The sequence below is a fragment of the Galeopterus variegatus genome, unplaced genomic scaffold (genome assembly GCF_000696425.1).
Source record: "Galeopterus variegatus unplaced genomic scaffold, G_variegatus-3.0.2 Scaffold396, whole genome shotgun sequence".
NCBI lineage: Eukaryota > Metazoa > Chordata > Mammalia > Dermoptera > Cynocephalidae > Galeopterus > Galeopterus variegatus.
The window spans coordinates 100,624-122,571 of NW_007726507.1; the positions used below are offsets into that span (position 1 = coordinate 100,624).

At 36.5% G+C, this 21,948-nt stretch overlaps 1 protein-coding gene across 1 annotated transcript in view; it reads right to left on the reverse strand.

Moving 5' to 3' along the window:
- Positions 1–21,948, reverse strand: part of PTPN13 (protein tyrosine phosphatase, non-receptor type 13 (APO-1/CD95 (Fas)-associated phosphatase)) — a 133,472-nt gene that overhangs the window by 23,940 nt on the left and 87,584 nt on the right. The window contains exons 23-35 of the mRNA XM_008568306.1: positions 18,850–19,316; positions 17,615–17,746; positions 14,843–14,936; positions 14,166–14,251; positions 13,121–13,283; positions 11,555–11,769; positions 11,340–11,438; positions 9,622–9,983; positions 8,500–8,683; positions 6,427–6,585; positions 5,727–5,898; positions 5,417–5,627; positions 1,353–1,423 (exon numbers count right to left, since the gene is read on the reverse strand). Coding sequence (XP_008566528.1) covers positions 1,353–1,423; positions 5,417–5,627; positions 5,727–5,898; positions 6,427–6,585; positions 8,500–8,683; positions 9,622–9,983; positions 11,340–11,438; positions 11,555–11,769; positions 13,121–13,283; positions 14,166–14,251; positions 14,843–14,936; positions 17,615–17,746; positions 18,850–19,316 — 2,415 coding nt within the window. The remainder of the gene's footprint in view (positions 1–1,352; positions 1,424–5,416; positions 5,628–5,726; positions 5,899–6,426; positions 6,586–8,499; positions 8,684–9,621; positions 9,984–11,339; positions 11,439–11,554; positions 11,770–13,120; positions 13,284–14,165; positions 14,252–14,842; positions 14,937–17,614; positions 17,747–18,849; positions 19,317–21,948) is intronic.

Below are 21,948 nucleotides of genomic sequence, written 5' to 3' on the forward strand. Positions count from 1 at the left end.
AGATTTTTAAGAAACTGTCAAACTGTTTTCCAAAATTGTTATAACACATTATATTCCCACGACCATAAGAGAGTTCCTATTATGAATACTATACGAATTTTAAAGTCTACAAAGAAATTAGTTCTATGGGAGTCAAGTCAGAGAACCCCATAAAGACAGATCACTAGGCAGTTTCCAAAAAGGTGGCAGAGCACACCTACTCTCTTCAGCCTGGAAAGTTACAGTAGTCATCCCAGAGGTCACTAGAAAAATGCTGTCCTGATTGTTTTGTGAGATAGTCTGATTCTAACGTGAACTGGAACTATATGGAACAGCAAGAAGGATCCCTATGCTTTAGTGTTTGAAAGCTTTACCTTGTAGAAGATGAACAACCATCACAATAGTAAGGTTTCTTTTAGCTACTGTTGGTATTGAAATACTATTGTCTGATAACTTAAAAGATTAGTTATGTATGAAGTACTGAATTTACATTATGAACGTACTAAGTGCAACCACATTCCTCTGTGCCTAATATTCTTTCTACCATATTAATAACAGGAATAAAAGCTACATTTATGGAGCTCGATTATGTAATAGTATGGAATCAGACTTTCAGGTTTAAATTCTGCCTCTACCCTTTAATTAACTCTGTGAGCTTGGGCAAGTTATCAAACTTTTCTGTGCTTCAGTTTCCTTTTCTATAAAATGAGGATAGGATAACAGTAACACTAGTCTCACAGGGTTGATGTGAGGATTAAAGCACTTAGAAGAAATCTTAGTCCAGGATAAGCATTAAATTAATGACAGGTGCTGATATGATGATATCACTACTATTACTATACTGCTATTACTAACTGCTATTACTTCTATTATTGTGCTAGAATGTAAGATAGGTACTTTGCTCATTGTTATAACCACAATGCCCAGAACAGTGTCAGACACAAAGTACAAATTCAATAAATGTCTGAATTAATTACTATATGACAAGCCATTATGGTAAGTATTTCACGTGGACTACTATAGTTATGCTTCATTATAACTTTACAATGTAGATACTAATAATATTCTTATTTTACTGATAGAAAAGAGGCTTATACACAGATCAAGTAATTTGCTAAGGTCACAAAGGATTTATAAACTCAGGTCTATTGGGCTCTAAATTCCATGGTCTACTCTTTTCTATTATTTCCTATTACACACTGAATTTTAGAGATGCTCCCATTTAAATATAACTTTTTCACCTAGAGAGATCCTGTAAAACATCCTGGAAGGGTAATAAAGACATTTTAGTGACAGTATCCAAACATGCCGTTCAGAAAAAAAATAGTTACCTCTGTGTAACTACTCGTATTGTAAAATGAATGTATCCTTACCATTGGCTTTGGTTGACTTTGGAGATGAAAGAGTATACCTCTTGGAACTGGGGAACACTGGATGACCATCCCTGTGTTGTGAAAAGAGAAAATACATTAGGAAATTCTTTAAGATATTTGTTTAAATATCCTTCGAACTATCTGTCAAGCAGCCTCAGAAGTTTTATTTTGGATGAGCTTTAGGGGGCCCAGGCACACGCTGAAGCTGTAGACAAAATTTTATGAGAGTCTTCATCTATGTAGTTTCTGGAGGGAGATATTCCTGACGCAAAAAAGATTAAGAATAGGGGCCGGCCCGGTGGCGCACTGCTACAGTGCGCTGCTTGAGAGCGCGGTGGTGCTCCCGAATGAGGGTTCGGATCCCACATACAGACTGGTTCCCGCTCACTGGCTGAGTGAGGTGCGGCCACAGCACCGAGGGTTGCGATCCCGTTGCCGGTCCCGGTCCGGTACGGGCGCGACACTGAGGGTTGCGATCCGTTGCCGGACACGAAAAAAGACAAAAAAAGGAAAAAAAAAAAAGATTAAGAATCACTTCTTTACATAATCTTTCTTTGGGTTTCAGTTCAACACGTAACCCTATTTCACCTCACTTCTCATTTAAAATACTGGTGATATTCATGATTTAATAACTTAGTTCACTGTCACTCAGTTGATAGTTCAAAGATAACTGAGAAGTCATAAATCACTAAATTTATATATCTAAAGCCTTTGATACATGTTTTTATTTTAGATTATTTAAAGTAAAAATCTAGATGAAATACATATATTCAAAGGATTATAAGAATAGTACCACCCAAAGTGAAAAACAGCCAAAAAGATAGCACCTTGAAAACAGGATTAGTATGCAATCTGATTGCTGCTGATACTTGAGGGAAAAAGGAGGTTGCCTAAGGTGTAAGGTGTTGGGAGAGGCAATATCCCATGGGCCCTAAGCCTATCTGTATGTTCTTGCTGGGTAGCCCCAAAATGCAAGGCCCTGACCTTTTTTTATCTGGGCCATTTCTCAAGGTTATGTTTGCAGTGAGCAACCTTGAGGGATGAGGTAACTTCTCTCCCCAAAGAAAAACAGGCTTTCTTAAAGGTTGCTACAAAATGGCAGGTTCCCCAGGTTCCTCTTATAGCATTTCTGTAATTCACATTTGTGTCTGTGAATTACTTCTTTCAAAACATGGGAACAACCATGTATGTGCAGGAATCCATTAGTCCCACATACATCATCTCTATGATGATGTATACAACCCTATATGTGCAGGAATACAACCCTGTATGTGCAGGAATCCATTAGTCCCATATACATCATCTCTATGGGTCTTGGAGGACATGTAGATCTTCCACCAACACCATGCTCATGCTGCTTGCTGTACTGCTAGTAATAAAGTCTTTAATCTCTGATCTAGGAGTTTTATGTCTTTAGCCATCATGATGGTTAATTCTAGGTCTCAACTTGATTAGATTAAGGAATATAGAGAAGCCTGGTAATGCTATCTTTTTAGATGTGTCCATGAAGGTGTTTCCAGAAGGGATTAGCATATGGGCCTGAGTGGACTGGTGGGAAAGATCCACCCTCAATATGGGCAGGAACCATCCAATCCACTGGGGGCCTGGAGAGAACAAAAAAATGGAGAAAAAAGGTGAATTGCTCTCTATCCGCTGGAGCTGAGATACACTCTGCTCTCTTGTTCACGGACGTCAGAGCTTGAGACTCCTCAGCTGCTGAGTTCCAGGAATTACACCAATGGCACAATCGGCTTCCCTGATTCTGAGGCTTCAAGCCTGGGCTGAGCCATGCTACTGGCATGCAGTTTACAGACAGCCTATGGTGGGACACCTCAGCCTTCACAATCATGTGAGCCAGTTCCCCTAATAAATACCCTATCATATATTTGTATATCTACTCTGACTAATATAGCTAGCATCCACGAAACAATACCAGGCTAGCTTATTAGCTTGCAAGTAGGGTAAATTCCCAGACTCTTTACAGTTCTTGACATAGAGATAATTACTACAATTATATATCCCTCTATTATTGCTACCCTGTGGACTATAAAGAGGGCAGATATATACAACAGTGGAGAGAGAGCTGGAAGAAGAACAAAGGTGAAAGTAATTGTGACTACCACTACTATATCTTCAGTGACTATAGTGAAGATAGAAGTATAAAGACAAAAAAAAGTGACTTCAGGGCTGGGGTGAAGAGTGCTCTGCTAATGCTGAGGTAAAACATTCAGGTTAGCAGAGATGTTCATTTTCACAAAAATATTTTCCAGGTTGTTTGAAGACTTTCCTCCTCCACTAATTAACATTCAGCTAGACATATGAAAATGACAATAAGCCAATACAACTTTTACAAACATGTGAAGGCATCAGGTCAGAGTTTACATTCAAGAAAAAAAGTATGAAATCTAACTTGAAGGTTCAGAAGAAACAAATAAGCTCATTATCAATAATTAAATTAACAAGTTCCCATGTTTTGAAAGAAATAATTCGCAGACACAAATGTGAATTTTCCCTTTACTAACTTAAGTCTGTAATCTAGAAAGCCTGGATTCATGTACATTATGGTAGGCAGAATAATGTCCACCTCCCCCAAGATGTCTACATTCTAATGATTATTTCTAATCCTCAGAACCTGTGAATATGTTACTTTATATGGCAAAAGAGACTTTGCACATGTGATTAAGTTAATGATTTTGAGATGGGGAAATTATCTTGGATTAGCTGGGTGGGCCTGTTGTAATTATGTGTCCTAATAAGTGAAAAAGGGAGGAAGGCAAGTCAGAGTCGGAGAAAGAGATGTGGCAATAGAAGCAGAGAGTGCTGCAATTGTCGGCTTTGAAGATGGAAGGAGGTCATAGCAGAGGAATATGAGCAGTCTCTAGAAGGGGGAAAAGGCAAGGAAATGGATTTTCTCCTGGAATTTACAGAAGAAATGCAGCCCTGCTCACACCTTGATTTTGGTACAGTGAGAACTATTTGCTATTTCTGACATCCAGAAGTATGAAGAACTAAGCTACTAAATTTGTGGTAATTTGTTACAACAGCAATAGGAAACATATATTTTCTCAATTTATTACATTATAAGTGAAAGAAAAGTTGCTATTAGCATTTCTTATAATGTGAAAGTGTTATGAGATATAGAGGATGTTATGGCTTTATGCCTCATTGGTAGCAGACATAAGGTTTTGGTAGGATTGACTCCATCTCAGCTCTGGGAGTGGGCCATGACTGGCCCAGGCCAATCAGTATATTCTTATCCCTTAGCCTCAACTAAGGGACTGACCTTACTTTAGAACTAAGGCAACTGGCACACAATACTTGCTTTACCAGTGGTGACTGGTGATTTCTTTTTTTTTCCTTTTTGTCGTGTCCGGCAACGGATCGCAACCCTCAGTGTCACGCCCGGACCGGGACCGGCCACGGGATCGCAACCCTCGGTGTTGCGCCTGCACCTCGCTCAGCCAGTGAGCGGCCGGTCTGTATGTGGGATCCGAACCCTCGGCGGGAGCGCCGCCACGCTTCCCAAGCGGCGCACTATAGCAGTGCGCCACCGGGCCGGCCCATGACTGGTGATTTCTGTTTGAAGATTGCTCTAGATGGGGTGGTATGCAGGTGCAAGGCATGGAACTGTCACAGTCATTTGACTATCAAAAAGGAAACTGATACACAGAAGATGGAATAACTGAAAACAGCAACAAAATGAAGCCAAAGCCCTGATCAAATTTCATCTGATGATCACCTTTTCTAAAGGACTTTTTAAAGTCCAATATAACCAGTAAATTCCCTTTCTTGTTTAAATGAAGTTGAGTTGTGTTTTCTGTTACTTGCAGCTGTAAACACCCTCACTGGTAAATGTGGTATACCCTATTGACTGTAAGCATTTATCCAAACACCCACTTAGTGTTCTCCGATTCTTCTATTAGAAAGTCTGTTCTAACTTTACTAAGTCCTGACAGTTTCGTCTATGAATTATTAATTTAGTAATATCTTTTCAGAGAATATTAGTCAACAGCCTGAAATGCACACACACACAGAAACAAAACTCACAAATAATTGCAGAGTACCTTGTTGCTTTCAGCACCACTGAAGGAAGTGACAGGTCTAATGCTCTGTTAGCTTCCTCCAAGGTCATTCCTTGTGTGCTGACTCCATTCACATAATGGATGATATCTAATAGCTGGAGATTACCCTCAATGGCTGCAACTGACCTTGGATTAATATCACTAATATATACCACTTGATGAAGGCTGTCATGACCTCCAGATAAGGAAAAACCTTCAAAGAACAAAAAATATTTGTTTTCTTAGTCACAAAAATACTTACTCTTAATCTAGCCAAGAAAATCATACTGCACAAAGCTTGAATTTTCATTACCCAATTCCCCTTTGTTGCACATTAATGTAATGTCAGGTAACAAATGAGGCAAGACTGGCATCCTGGGTAATTCTAGAACTCGACCAAGAACTAATCTGACTGTCTTGGGTGCAGCTCGGAGCAGATTCACTGCATCTGTGTGAGTCATATTTGTAACATCTGTATCATTAACCTACAAAAATGAGAAGGAGTAAGTTAGGATTATAATGTTTAGAACACAGAAGCTAAATTGTCAAGAAAATACAATAATCTTCCCAACTTTTTATACCATATATTTTAGCCATTAAGAGATTCACAATAGAGTGGTATCTAATTTAATGGTAATCTCCTTTAATGTAGAAATCATAAGCACAATGATCGAGCCATTATAAATGAAATAACAACGTAAAACTCTAACAAACGCATCATTATTTTGCCAATATAGGACGTATATCCTTAGTAATTTAAGAGAACTTTCTGTCCCTGAGACTTGAGATAGCTGTTTTATGCCTTAAAGGAACTTTCAAATTAAAAAGGAAACTTTAAGCATTTCCCAAACTGTTTTAACTATGCAAAGGCCTTTACTTTTAAGTGGTGGTGAAGGACAACGTAAGCCAAATAGAGAAATACAGTGTTCTATTTATTCAACCTTCCTTCTCCATCCCTGGCCTGCTCTTTGGCCACATTTGCATAAATTTTCCATTCCTTTCAAATGTCTCACCTTTATAAGCCGGTCCCCAGGTTTTAGCCTTCCATCACTTTTGGCTGGATCCTGTATGACATCATGAACATAACAACCAATACTCTGATTGCCTTTGGTTACTGTAAAACCCAGGCTTCCTTTTTCTGATTTAATTAGGGTGATGAGGAGTTCTACTTCCTAAGGGAAGAAAACAGTAATTCCTTTAGGTTATCTGTTTTGCCCTGTAGACAAACAGAAAGATGACTATTATTTTTCTTGCTTAATAGAAGAAAAAACCCAAACCTTAAAACGTTACTTAACTCACCTGAATGAAGATGCCAGGTCGGTCAGATTCTATATAGAATGTCCCCCACCACCCCCAATGTAAAAGTTGGGTTTAAGTACAGCAATATGAGTTTGTCTAGAGACAGTAGAGACAGAGTTTACTCATGCTTCCATTCTTGTATTTTCAGGATAAACAAGGACACAATAGTGGTTGCATTTTGATGATCAAAGAATACTTTGGGGGGAAAGTTCAGAAAAATTCTTTATATATTTCTTTTTTTCTTTTTGTCTTTTTCGTGTCCGGCAACGGATCGCAACCCTCAGTGTCGTGCCCGTACCAGACCGGGACCGGCAACGGAATCGCAACCCTCGGTGTTGCGCCCGCACCTCGCTCAGCCAGTGAGCGGGAACCGGTCTGTATGTGGGATCCGAACCCTCGGTGGGAGCGCTGCCGTGTTCCCAAGCGGCGCACTGTAGCAGTGCGCCACCGGGCCGGCCCCAAAATTCTTTATATATTTCTAAACAACCAAGATACATGCCAAGAACCACAAATAAAGCTTTTTTTTTGTAAAAATATGAAATTTTCTAGTTATATAAACAAAAAAAATTTTTATTTTTATTTAAAATTTTATTTTTTTATTTTATTATTACAAAAATGTAAACATTTTTTGTGGCCCTTCACCAATTTCTCCCTATCTCCTTTCCCACCTCTGGTGGACTTAGTTCCACTCACTCCTTTTGAAAATTCAAGGAATTATTATGATTGTTCTTTCTTTCTTTTTCTTCCTTCTTCCTCCCTCCCTCCCTTCGTCCTTCTTTCCTTTCTTTCCTGCTTCCACTTATGAGTGAAGACATGAGGTATTTCCTTTTCTGTACATGGCTTATTTCACTTAACATAATTTTCTCTAAGTTCAGCCATGTTGCCACGAATGAATTTCATTCCTTTTTATGACAGACTAGTATTCCATTGTGTAAATATACTACATTTTCCTGAGACTAGAAGTTGCTTACATGGATGATGACAGATTTTCTAAGGAAATCATTCAAAGATTTTCATTCCATTGCTAAGAATAAAACTGAAGATGTAGATGCTACACACACACATATACAATTACAGGCAAACAAAATGTCTGGAAAAATTAACTCCAAAATGCTTACGGTTTTGGGGTGGTAAGATTATAGGTGGTTTTAATCTTCTTTTTATGTGTTTTACAGTTTTTCTACAATAAACATTTATTACTTGGGTAACAAAAACAGTATTGAAATAGCCTGACTTTCAATCAATGTAAAGGATATTATACTTGGAAATTTGGTTTCCAAACTTAATTTGTAGGTTTAGAAGTTCTAGAGCTATTATTACAATGTAAAGGATTCCATTTAAGCACACAAAAAATTGTGGAGGAGAAAAAAATTACATTCAAACTTGATTAAAAGTTAAATAGATAATTCATCAGAATCTTGAGAAACAGATAACAATAACATTTACTGAGTGTCTACTCTGTATCAGGTACTATGCTAGGAACTTTACATAGGCTATTTCAGTTTATCTTCACCCCAATTCTATGAAGTTATGAAGCCCATTTTGTTCACAGGCATCTGCCAAATTGCAGTAAGTCAGTGGTGGAGTCAAGATTTGTACCCAGATCTTTTTGTCTCTTTCCCTAATTTCTCAGCACAGAAACACACCAGATATGTTATCCATTTATTAGACACAGATATGAAGCCACTCTAAAAGACAGCTTTTTCTCCAACTAAACAGAAACTGTATATGTTTACATCTTCTGTGAGAAAATATGGAGTTTTTTTAATACAGAGGAAACAACTCACCAGCTCAAAGTCTTCAGGGTGGTTTTCCAAGTCATTTTTCAAAGATGTCAAGTTTTCTTGTCTAATTGGTTCAGAAGCTTGGTGTATGTGATATTTATCCATTGGATTAGAGGAAGCAGATTCTGATTGGGGTTGACAACTCTGCCCAGGAGTCACATTCGATGGTAGAGTGGAAGGAAGATTACTGCAGAGAAAAAGAAGCAAGACTATTTATAAATACATTTCAATGTAAATCTAGTAAATTTGTACCACAAACAGAAAATACTTAGCAAATATTCATGTCTGATTTTGACTGAGACCCCAGATACTTTTTGTCTAACTCTGGACTGTGAATTTATTCCACATCTGTCATATGCTAACATTACCAATAATGTATTCTCCGTCTAGGTTCTATTTAGAGGAAGCTCTTTAAACTGCACAAAGTCAGTAAGACAGGCTTAATAAATAGATCTTTGATTCTTAGTTGTTAATTCAAGGCTGAAGCTAATGTTATCAGAAGCCTAATAGAGGTTCCATGTAAGGAAAGGAAGAAATAAGAAAAGAATAACAGTGTTACTTTTGTGGTTTCTTTGGAGGACAGAAGAGAAAGTAAAAAAAATCTTGAACAAATGTGGTTGGACCTGGATACACACAAAGACATAACCAAATAGTAAAATGTGTAAATAATGATTAGAGGTATAGATGTAGTCTTTGTATGATTCTATGCTTTCAATAATTTCTTCTTTCCCCATCTTCTGTGTCTTACCTTTTGTAAACTCTTTCCAACCTCTTTCCCCTTTCCTTAACATGTCTGCTCCCTACTTTCTACTGCATCACTATGTAGATATGTCTTTTCTCTTTCTGGTTAAGTAGGATGATTGACGGTGAAATACACACAACATTCTCAATTATAAGTAAATATGCTCAAGAAGGCAGCAAGGCTCACATTGACTGGGTAGAGAGCTTGCTGGTTTGCTAACTAAAACTGTCAGTCACAATAGCTAGATATCCAATAGAGTCACCATCTGCCTAATCACGGTGAAATTCACAGGTGGACACATTTCATTCTTAGAGAAATACGTGTTGCTGCTATTACTAACAACAACCAGTTGCTTTGAGTGCTACACAGAATATTGATAGTACCTGTCTTCAAATTCTGGTTTATTGGGTATTTTCTGAGGATAGTAAAACATGGTACAAATGGTATCTTCTTGACTGTTGGTTGCTTCATGTTGACTCTGTGCCTGTGATACCATGTTGCTTAGAGTCTGATGCAAAGCTGAGCTCCAGACCATATTTGATATCTTCGCTGGAGTTTTCAGTGAGTCCTCTTCTCCACTCCCACTGCTGTCACTATAACTGTCTCTCCTGGATGGGGACTTGCATTGTTTCTTGCTTTTGTCAGATATTTCATTTTCATCTGAACTGGTGCCTTGCTCCGCACACGATGGTTGAGAAGGGTTACTGCTGTTTGGAAGTACTTGTGCTGGAGAGTGCAGTGGGGTCTGTGATGAACACATTTAAAGAGATCAGTGTGAAATTAACTTTGGAAGCACGTAATTAAAAATGAACCTGTTGAACAACAGCACTTTCTACGAAAATATTCAATTAGTTTTCTGATACAGTAAAAAAAAGTAATTTATGCTCATTAGAAAAAAAATCACATAAAAATAGCAACTGCTAATATTGAACAATTTATACTTTAAATCAAATTAGAGTTATATTATCTACTGCACTTTGTATCCTACTTTCAAATTTTAGGTTTCTATCATGAGTATTTTCTGAAATCCTTAAATATGCTTTAAAACAATTTTAATAACTGTGCAATGGACCTATGGAGGCTATACCGTTAATTTATTCCAGCCTTCTCCTTTTATTGGATACAGAGTTGTTCCTAGCTTTTCACTATTAACAGAAATCTAGGAGAACTTCTTTGTATGTAAATTTTCACCTGAGTTTCTGACTATTTCCTTATAATTTTCTACATTGTCAGAACACAGAGTGTTTTTAAAAGCCTTGTTAAATATTTCCAAATTGTTTTCCAGAAAGATTGTATCAACTGATATACTACTCATCAAGAGAGTTCCATTCAGTTCTTCCTGTCTAGTACCCCAAATCATTGTAGTTTCCTAAAATGTATTTATGATGCATCTTTCAGAAATGTTACTTTCCTATTAATGCCCTCCTAATACTTCCCCTCCCCCCAATATAAGGTTTAAGGTTTCTGGCCCAGATACTCTTGCTTTTGATACCCAGGAGTCATCATTCACTAATACTTGAACACTATTTTAAGTAGACAGGCCAAAGGCAGACTTTCTTTAATTATATAAGCATTCATCTACGTTTGGATTCACACCTGTCAGCATGCAATTTTGTAAGTCACTATCAAAACAGATTTTGGATTCCTTAGCTATTCCTTACCATAAGAAAGGGAAATGAACATATCCCTTTCTCTGTGACTTTTAGTTTAAAAAAAAAAAAGGCAAAAAATCTTAAATAACTCTCATTTTTATCCCAACTAGCTCAGAATGAGAATCACACTTCCATGTTTAGTTCAATGAAGAAACGGACAAGAGGTTTTTGTAACCGTTATTTTGTCTTTTTCTATTTATGCTTAGAAAACAAATCCCTGAAATCCTATAATTAGAAAGGAGGGAAGAGAAAGTGAATTAAATTTCTTAATATTACAAATATGGAATGCACTCAAAGAGGTTAAGTGACACACACAAGACAACAATCCTAGCTAAAGACATAGCCAGGTATGAAATCCAGGGGATCGATCCATGATGAAACAACTACAGCTAAATTAATCATTAAATTGATATTCTATAAAAATACAAATTCCTTTTCACAGGTCTCACCAAAAGAGCAGAATCAATTTCTGGTAGCACACCAGGTGGAGGTCTACAGAGAAGCAAGGATACTTCTGGAGCTGTTCCCCTGAGAGCGGATATGACTTCCTGGGATACCATGAGTGACAAATAAAGACACAGTTAAACCAGGATTATGAAAACATCTTGGAAAGCCAATCCATCTCATCATTAAAAATGCTAGAATACATATGCTAGGAGCTTACCTGCTGAGACAGTCCTTTCAAAGAGGCTCCATTCACTTTCAAGATAACATCTCCCACATCAATTTTTCCACTTTCTGCAGCTGGCTGTCCAGGAAAGAGCTTTTTAACCCTTACTATGCTGGCATTTATTTGCTCGGGTATAAGATTATCTTCTCGAGAAAAACTGAATCCTAGGCCTGAGCTATTTTTAAACAATTTTACCTCAAATGTATTTTCTGGGGAAAAAAGATATAAAAATATTTAAATACTCTTAAATGCTGTGTATATATATGAGCATACAAATATATATATTTTTAGACACATTTTTTAAAAGCCCATTTTCCCATGATATTTATAGCTCTATGTACACTTATTTTGCACCCTATACTATACTCAAATCTTTTTTCACACTGTCATTATGAAAACTTAACCTAATCAACTAACTGCATGAACTAAGCTGTTTGAACAGAAAAGAGAGTTCAGAAAGCAGGGTTCTGAAAATGAAATTAGGCTTCAATCCCACGTTTTAAAAGAAAGTATAATACCAGAGAAAACAGAAAAATCAGGGAAAAAGAGGTCTGCAGAAATTCAGGTATACAGTAGAGAGAGATGGCAAAAAGAGTAAAATAAATGTCAGAGGATGTATAGGAAACAAACTGACATTGTAATATTTTGGTAAGGTATAATTTAATCCAGATAAATTGCAATGGTACGTTGATAAAATTCTCATCAGCAAAATAAGTTAAAAGAACAATAACAAGATAAGAATTTAAAAAGATATTTAAAGAAAGAATGATGGAAGAAATTGGAAGTAGTGTGATAAAGTGGATATGTTAATTTTATTTTCATAATCAGAAAAAATAATATAGGCTGGGCTATTTTTTCTCCTTATTTTGGGGACTGATTTGGAGTTGCTCACATGTGTGTCAACAAATAGGTACTTAAAATAAAAGACAAAACAATGACTATATACCATCACCATTACTTATAAAATAAAAGACATATAAACCTCTTAAAATGAAGATGGATGGAATTTTGGAATAAAGGGTACTCCAGTATTATGAACGCATTTAGCCTTATGAAAAACTTATTACTAAATCATTCTCAATTTTCTTATTTTACTGCCTGTTAGTGATACGTACAACGGCTGGTATAGTTTTTAAGAAATACCAGTATCTGGGAACTGTTAGGTAAATTTCTGCCCAAATTTAGCTTCACAAGTCCATTAAATTGAACAGAAATATAGAAAATTTAAGGGTCAAGGTTTCACATAGGTTTGACACCATTCTTAGCAATTTATACTAATTATTTTTCTTACCAAATTTCATTTTGAATTTTACATCTATTTAAGGCATTATTAAATGACCATAATTATGCATGACTTCATTATCCCAAGTTTTTTAGACTATATGAGATGCAAATATGTTTTCATTTCTTTATATAGTATGGTATTGCATCAGATTATTATTTACACTTGACAAGAGTAAAGAGAACTAGGGTATGAATTATAATCCAACATGTAAAAATAAAATTTTGAATAAGCTAGGAATAATTTTAAGGTGAGATGACATTCTCCCAATGTCTGACCTTCGGTGACAAAGCTGTAGTCTTTGACATGAGTTGCTTTCTTCACCATTTTTTCTGGAGCTTGGTCTTTGGCATTCTGATTTGTAAGGGTGCACTGTGGGGTTACAGGGACATGTTCTTTAGATACTGGAGACTGCCCCTTTTCTAACAACAGATGAACCACCTGGACAAATAAATAGCACTTCATTAATTAAGAAGAATAATAAGAAAATAGATAAAATTTCAGGACTTTGTATAGTCGATGGTATAAAATCATTTAAAGTAACTACCTGGCTCGTGCTCGCTTCGGCAGCACATATACTAAAGTAACTACCTGGCCCAGCAAAATATAGGTAGAGAGGGGGAAAAAAAAGTGTGTGTGTGTGGGGGAAGCAAGGGACTGAAAATTTCAAAATCAAGTTTTTATTATTTTTTGTATAAAAAGATAAGTGATTAGGACACATATTCCATATTATGTAATAATGTGTTGCCCGACTAGAATCACAATAAAGCCAGTTGAGATATTTAAAAACAAAACAAAACATAAATGATTAAAGAGAAAAAAAATTTACTATAAGAACATGCTTAAGTTCTATGCTAATAACATAATCATGTTATAGAAAATTTGGGTATTAGGAAAAAAATCACCACTATAATATAAAAACCATTATAAATAATTTGGTAAATTCCTTAACCCCAAATGTGTTTGAACAAAATTAACTTAGCCTCTGGGCTGAAGAACAACAACAAGTAAAAATCACTAGAAATTAGTAGATGTTTTTGAAAAAATTAAAAAATGCAACCTCCAGTAGTCCCCCTGTTAGATCTCTGTGGTAACATATGACTAAATGTGACACAGGAAGCTAGCTTCCTCAGTAAAAAAACGCTTGTCATAATACTTGCTTCTCAACTTGGAAGGAAAAAGAACAACCCAGAATGGTCACAAGATTAAGGCTTGGTTTCTTGATTAACTAACGAATTTAGAGACCTCAATAAGATTGATATTATTCACACATTATTATGTTTTTCTAATGTATCTTGAAAGATTGGTATAATGATCTATTACCTGTCCCGTATTTCTCAGTGTTTCCACAGCTTGCTTATGGGTAGCTCCATCCAGACTCACTCCATTGACAGCTAGGACACGATCACCTATAAATTAGGCAGTTATTTTGAAAGAAACGCGTCATAAAATAAAGATTCTACATGCTCTTTTCCCACCTTGTGGTCTTATTTCATATTAATTTGTTTGAGGAGAGTTTCAGACAAATTACGGACAAAATTTTGTCAGAGTTTCTTTGTGATTTAATTTCTTTCTCAATTCTATAGCCGATCTTAGGTACATTTTAGAACAATATCTTTATAAAAATCAATTTAAATCATGAGAAAGATAAGCTGAACTATAAATGTAGGGAGACTGGAGGGACATCCCTAGTTAGTTCTTATTAGAAATGTAGATGTCAGTGTTTTTCAAGGGCACTATCTCTTCCCCATTGTGTGGGAATTTGCTTCTTAGCATGTGCAAAACACGAATGAAAACATTGTTTAGATATTTTCTGATACTAGAGAATAAGCTGGAAAGAAGAGTTTTTGGAATGGAATCGAGGAGTTTTTTAATGCTATAGTTTTATAATTGAGTAGGTTCTTATTACGAATTTGAAGGTCTCTTTCAACTTCATAATTTCTCATTTATCTATGGTGATATTTATATATAAAATTTTCACATACATACAAACACTATACCTTTGTGAATTCTACCATCAGCCTCTGCAGCTCCCTTGGGAATAACAGCTTTCACATAAATGCCACCATGTCTGACACTGGTATTCACACCTCCCTAAACAGAAAATAATAAAATAACATTTTGTAATATAAAAAATTTTGCACTTTTTCTTTCATATCTGAGCCCTAGAAAGGATTCAATTCTCCATCCAAAGCAGTAGCATCACATTGGCATGTGAAATTATTTTAATACCCAAGAATATCGGTAGCTATGTTTCCCAAATGTCAAAGCAGCTTCCTTTTAGCAAAACTATTCAATTCAGAAAATAACAATATGCTAGATCTTGACTATATAAGGAATTGCTCTTCCTTTATAAGTCTAAATCATACATTATGAGCAAGCAGAAAGCAAAATTCATCTATGCAAAATTAGTGTGAAGAAAAACTATCAGGAACAAAGTATATGGAATAAAATACTTCAGATTCATATTTGCTAATCTGAAAGCAAATCCCATGAGTCAAAGAAAAAGAAGTTTTTCTTTCATTTTAAAAGGCTTTGGTGGAAAAAAATTTTTTATGGTGTAGATGAGATCTAATAAGCCAATTTTCTATTTCTTGTGGGCGTAGAGCTTTTATCTCACTTTACAGTAAAAAAAAATACAATTTTAAAGAAATTAAGGGCAAGAGGAAAAATGTTACATTTTTTTTCTTTTGTCATTTTTTCGTGACTGGTAAAGGGGATCACAACCCTTGGTGTTGCGCCCGTACCGCGACCGGCAACGGGATCGCAACCCTCGGTGTCGCGCCCGCACCGCGTTCAACCAGTGAGTGGACCGGTCTCTATATGGGATCCGACCCCTCAGCGGGAGCGCCGCCATGCTCCCAAGCGCTGCACTCTACCGAGTGCGCCACCAGGCCGGCCCAAATGTTACATTTTTTTTTTTTTGTCTTTTTTTTTTTTTTTAACTGACCGGTAACGGGATCGCAACCCTCGGTGTCGCGCCCGCACCGCGTTCAACCAGTGAGTGGACCGGTCTCTATATGGGATCCGACCCCTCAGCGGGAGCGCCGCCATGCTCCCAAGCGCTGCACTCTACCGAGTGCGCCACCAGGCCGGCCCAAATGTTACATTTTTTTTTTTTTGTCTTTTTTTTTTTTTTTAACTGACCGGTAACGGGATCGCAACCCTCGGTGTCGCGCCCGCACCGCGTTCAACCAGTGAGTGGACCGGTCTCTATATGGGATCCGAACCCTCGGTGGGAGCGCTGCCGTGCTCCCAAAGCGGCGCACTCTCCAGTGCGCCACTGGGCCGGCCCCAAATGTTACAGTTTTAAATGTGCTAGAAAATTAGGTTTTCTTTTGATCTCAATATATTTATAGTGCTATTTCTACTGTTTCTCAATGGCTTTTCATGATTATCAATATTCTTCAAATGTGATAAAAGATAATGTTACACAAATGATCAAAGTTAATATCACCAGTAATGAGACATAGCAGCATCACGTGCTGTTCATGTTATTCATTGAGAAAGAAACAAAAAGTAATTTCTGTTATGTTCCTGGCCAAAAACGCATAACATGATTTTAATCATCAAGAGATCTCAGATAACCCCAAAAGGATATATTATTAAATAATCTGATAGTACTCTTAAAAAGCATGAAGGTCATGAAGAACAAAGACAGACTGATGAATTGTCCCAGATGAAAAGAGACTAAGAAAACATGAGAGCTAAATATTGGCTTTGGGTCCAAGAAAAGGACATTGGTGGGACAATTTTTGAAATTTTAATAAGGGCTGTAGGTCAGCTAGTAGTATTGTGTCAATGTTAATTTCTTAGTTTTGGCCATTGTATTGTGGTTCTGTAAGATATTAATGTGTAGAGAAGCTGGGTGAAGGACATATGGAAACTCTTTGTACTATTTCCGCAAATTTTTTGTGGGGTCTGAAATTATTTCAAAATGCAATGTTAAATTGAAAAATAAAAAAATTAAACCAAAAAGGAGATAATTACAATTTAGGGATAGTATATTCATTAGTATAACTCTAAAATAATTTTGTCAAACAGTCTAAGCTCATATATTTTTTTTTTTTTGTCTTTTTTCGTGTCCGGCAACGGACCGCAACCCTCAGTGTCGCGCCCGCACCGGACCGGGACCGGCAACGGGATCGCAACCCTCGGTGCTGTGCCCACCCCTCGCTCAGCCAGTGAGCGGGAACCGGTCTGTATGTGGGATCCGAACCCTCGGTGGGAGCGCCGCCATGCTTCCCAAGCGGCGCACTGTAGCAGTGCGCCACTGGGCCGGCCCCTAAGCTCATATTTTAACTACCTTAAAAACACATATATTCCTTGGGAACCTCCAATTTTAAGATACTAAAAATGTTTACAAATATTATGATATGGAGAGAAAGGACATATAAATATAAATAGTCCTTAGTTATTCATGATGTAGGTTAAAGATGTATCATCTCATTATTCTATGCTCGTGTAGAAGCTGTAAAATGAATACAAAGTGTATGCATAAATTTTACATTTTGCCAAGTCTTCTATTCAGATTAAGCAAGTATGAAATCTGTGGGGGAAAGTAGGCATTTGTCTAATTTTTTTAAACCACAGGAAAAAAGTGACTAGCACAATCAATTTTTAAAAAAGTTTTAAGATATGGTTCAGTTTTAAAATTTTGAAAATATTTGACAAGTGTTCCTTTTGAAGCAAAATGATTCAATTAATAAGTTGGCATATAATATGCTGCTGGAAATGAAGAGAAAACATTTGAAAACCTTGTCAAACAGTACCGTGACACTTATCCCCAAGCTGTTATCATTTTTAGCCAGTTCAACGTCAAAGATATCTCCAGGTTTAGGAGGTGATGAGGAAAAAGTTTTAAAATTCATTTTGTTGGATGTATTCATTGAGGAGGAAGAGTCCTTGACAGAGAAGAACAAACAAAAAATGATTTCTTGTTAGAGTCAAAATGAATTATTATGGGAAGACAAATATGTGTTTTTTTCGAAAAATAAAAATAAGCAAGATAGTAAGGGATAGAGTGTATTCAAAGAACATAAGGGTTGGAAGAGATCTTAGAAATAATCTAGTCCAATGCATTCATATTTGATGGCTGAGGAAATTGATGCCCAGGTCTTGCTTTAGGTCAAACAGCTAGATACGGCAGAAGGAAACCTAGAAGCCAGTTTGAATCTGAACATAATCCTGTCCAATGTTATTTATATTCCCAAATTTATAAAATATTTCCATTTCCTTTAAAAATCAATGTACAAGGTTACTTCAAAAAGTTTATGGAAAAATAGAATTAGAAGGTAATATGAATATTTCCATGAAGTTTCTGAAGTACACTCATATATCAAGCAGTAGTTTTTAACTTAAACGTCTAAAATGAGTAGGCTTCATGTTTACTTTGCTTATATTTACAAATCCAATATAAACTCAGAAAATAGCTAAACCCTGTTTATCAGACCATAACCCGCGTGTGAGGAATGTTGAGTTTTCAGTGAACACAAGATATAAGTTTCTTTACTAAAACTGCCTATAAATGCAAGTTTAAATTTATATCATTTCTAGGATAAGCTATTTTCAATGCTGTTATTGTTGTTGTTATTATCCATTCGGAACTTTAGGAGAATTAGACTATGAATAGCAAATTCAATTGCCAATTATGTGGACTACTCAAGAATATTTTTTTTCAGATTCTGAAGTTCTCTTATTAATATAAACATTAATATGCATGAGATGAACAACTTGTAAGACAATTGTAATCTGAGTATTCTTTCCTTTGTGTTATAATCAGGCAGCAGGTTCACAGAATGATAGCCATTTTAGAGTTAATATTCAAAGCTTCTAATTTCTCTGAATGTTAGCATCAAATGCAGTAGCAGTTAGTAGCAGAAGATATAAACTATTCTTCCTTTCCAGAATAATGTAAGCAGTTTGCAGTAGATTACCTGCTTTGTAATATATTTGCTATCATTTGCTTTGTTAAATGAAAAAGAAAAAGATTAAAATTAAACTATGCCTTTTTTGGTGTTTGATGATCCTGACTGCTGGAATAAGTGGCTTCATCCATGTCTGAATCTCCACGATCAGAGTAATCTGTTGCATCAGAAATGCCTGGTTTTTTAGTTTTGCTTCGGTTACTGTCAATGGAAGTCCTCTTTTTCTCAGTGGCTTTGGATACTACAGATGGGGAAGGGCTGCCATGCTGTGATTCCTGCCAGGTTCGGTTGCCTAAATGGTTGGCAAAGAAACCATTGACCTGACTCTGGGACAAGCTGGCACTCTCAGTCCTGGAATCTTGAGAACTCAGGCTTCCTTCCCGCAGGCCCCCAGATAGCCCAAAGGAGCCCTCTGAGATGTGCCTCAGGGTACCATGTGGCCAGTGGTGATCCTCAGAAGAAGAATCTACAGCACTGTCTTGCATGTAGAAAGGCTTCTTCATGTAGTTTTTCATTCCATTGGCAAGATGCACAGGAGTAGAAGACACTAAAAGTCAAAATCCGTCAATGAGTGACAAACATGCCTGTGCAAACATACATACACAATGCTCCCTGAAGATTGTTGGGAGGATTTTACAAGGATAATGCATGCAAAATACCTGACCCAGACCCTGGAACCACTGCAGGAACCCAGCAAATGGTAGATTCTTTGCTTCCTTCACTCTCTCCTTTGGTTGAACTTGTGACAAACTCCACTGAAATATGGTACCCCTTTCGCCTTAACTCCCCATTTCCATTCCCCAAGACCCATTTCAAATCAGTCTTCTCTGTGAAGACTTTCCTAATTCCAGAGATAATCATACTTTATTTGTGTCTCCAATATCCTTGGTCCTTATTTATAATCATTTGTACACTTGTTTTATATAGCCCTACCAAACTGTAGTTTTTGGACTCTAAGTAACTATCAAGGAAGGCCACTAAATTTCTTATCAAAAGCCACTTAAGAAATCATTCTGAAGTAAGAAACAAACCACTGGAGACATGTGGAAAAGAATTACAGATGTGAATTTATAAGAAATTAAAAGTTTTATGTAGTAAGCAACACCAAGGAAAAAAAAGAGTAATGAGCAATTGGAAAAAAATGTCTGCAACAACAAAAAATAATCCAAGAGCCAGTACAGTAGTTCCCCCCTATCTGTGGTTTTGCTTTCTGCAGTTTCAGTTACCTGTGGTGAACTACAGATCGAGAAAAGGTCAGTATGGTACAATAAGATATTTGAGGAAGAGAGAGAGACCACATTTACACAACTTTTATTACAGTAAATCATTATAATTGTTCCATATTGTTATTATTGTTGTTTAATCTCTTCCTAAGCCTAATTTATAAGTTAAACTTTATCATAGGTATGTATGTATAGGAAAAACACATAGTGTATACCGGGTTTGTTGTTATCTGTGGTTTCAGGCATCCACTAGGGGTCTTGGAACATATCCCCCTTGGATAAGGGGGGACTACGGTATCCCTAACACACAAAGAGTTTCTAAAATTCAATAAGAAAGAGATTTTAAAAACTCCTATGGAACAAGGGTATGATAAATAGACTGGAAATTTGGAATAAAATACAAATATCTAATAAGTATGTGAAAAGACATTCTCACTACTGCTCAGGGATATGCAGTTTAATGCCATTTTCTCCCTATTTGGCTGACAAAAACAAGAATGACTGGTAATTTCTAGTATCACTGATAGTGTACAGTGGCATGAGAAAGGAGAACAGCATTGTTACACCTGCTTGGTTAGACTACACATAAAACTTTTTATAAGGCAATTTGGTAGCACTTATCAAAACTTTAATGTACATACTCTTTAATCTAGTTCCAGGTATCTAACCTCTAGAATACATTTTCAATGGTGTACAAACAAGTGTATTTGTTGGAACAACATTTGTAATAGAATTATATCTAACCTGGATGCATAAAAATAGAAGAAAAGTTAAATAAATTTTGATACATCTATAACATAAATACAATGTCACAGTAAAAAGATGTGTATGTTCATGAATGTCCAGAATATATTGAGTAAGCAAATTTCAGAATGATGTTTAGAGTATAAATAACTGTGTTTTTAATTTAAAAAGTGCATGTGTGGGGCCGGCCCGGTGGCGCACTGGATAGTGCGCCGCTTGGGAAACGCGGCGGCACTCCCACCCGAGGGTTCGGATCCCACATATAGACCAGTTCCCGCTCACTGGCTGAGCAAGGCGCGGGAGCAGCCCCGAGGGTTGCGATCCCGTTGCCGGTCCCCGGTCCGGTGCGGGGGCAACACTGAGGGTTGCGATCCGTTGCCGGACACGGAAAAAGACAAAAGACCAAAAAAAAAAAAAAAAAAAAAAAGTGCATGTGTGTTGTTTTATATATATCACATATGAAAGTACTTCAAAAATTCTTGGAAAAACAGAATTAAAAGGTAATATGAATCTTTTCACAAACTCTTTTAAGTACTCTCATATACATACATATATATATATATATATATATATATCACATATACTCATATATCTATAATTCACAGAAGGCTACATACACACCAAATAGTTTCCCTAGGAAATGGGGTGATGAGAATTTTAGTTCTTATTTCACAGGTTTTGTATAAATTGGATTCATTTTAATAAGCTAATATGCATTCCATAACTTTAAAAAAATTAGCATAAAGAAAAATAAAAACCTTCTTCTTTGGTGGTTGATAACTGAGAGGGATAGCCTGGGATACACACTGGCAATTTTCTAGGTTCTTTGAGTTTTACCTCATTTCGAGTGACACTTCCGAATAGCTATACACCATAAGATTAATCTACTTTTATGAAGAAACAATTTCACAGAACTACACTTTAACAATACGCTTTTAATTTTTATTGAGAATGGATAGCAAAAAATAGCCATACAGAACTCTGCTGAAAGAAAAGCCTTCTCTGATCCCCACACTAGGTAAAGTTCTCTGTTATATGCACTCTTGGCATCTTAGACTTCTTGCTAATACTTACAATAGTTATAATTAAAAATTACTTATCTAGTTAGTTGTTGAACACTTGTCTTCCCTGGTAAAGTGTTAAGTACCATGAGGGCACGGATTTTTTATTTTGTACATCATAGGCACTCAATTACTATTTGTTGAACAAATG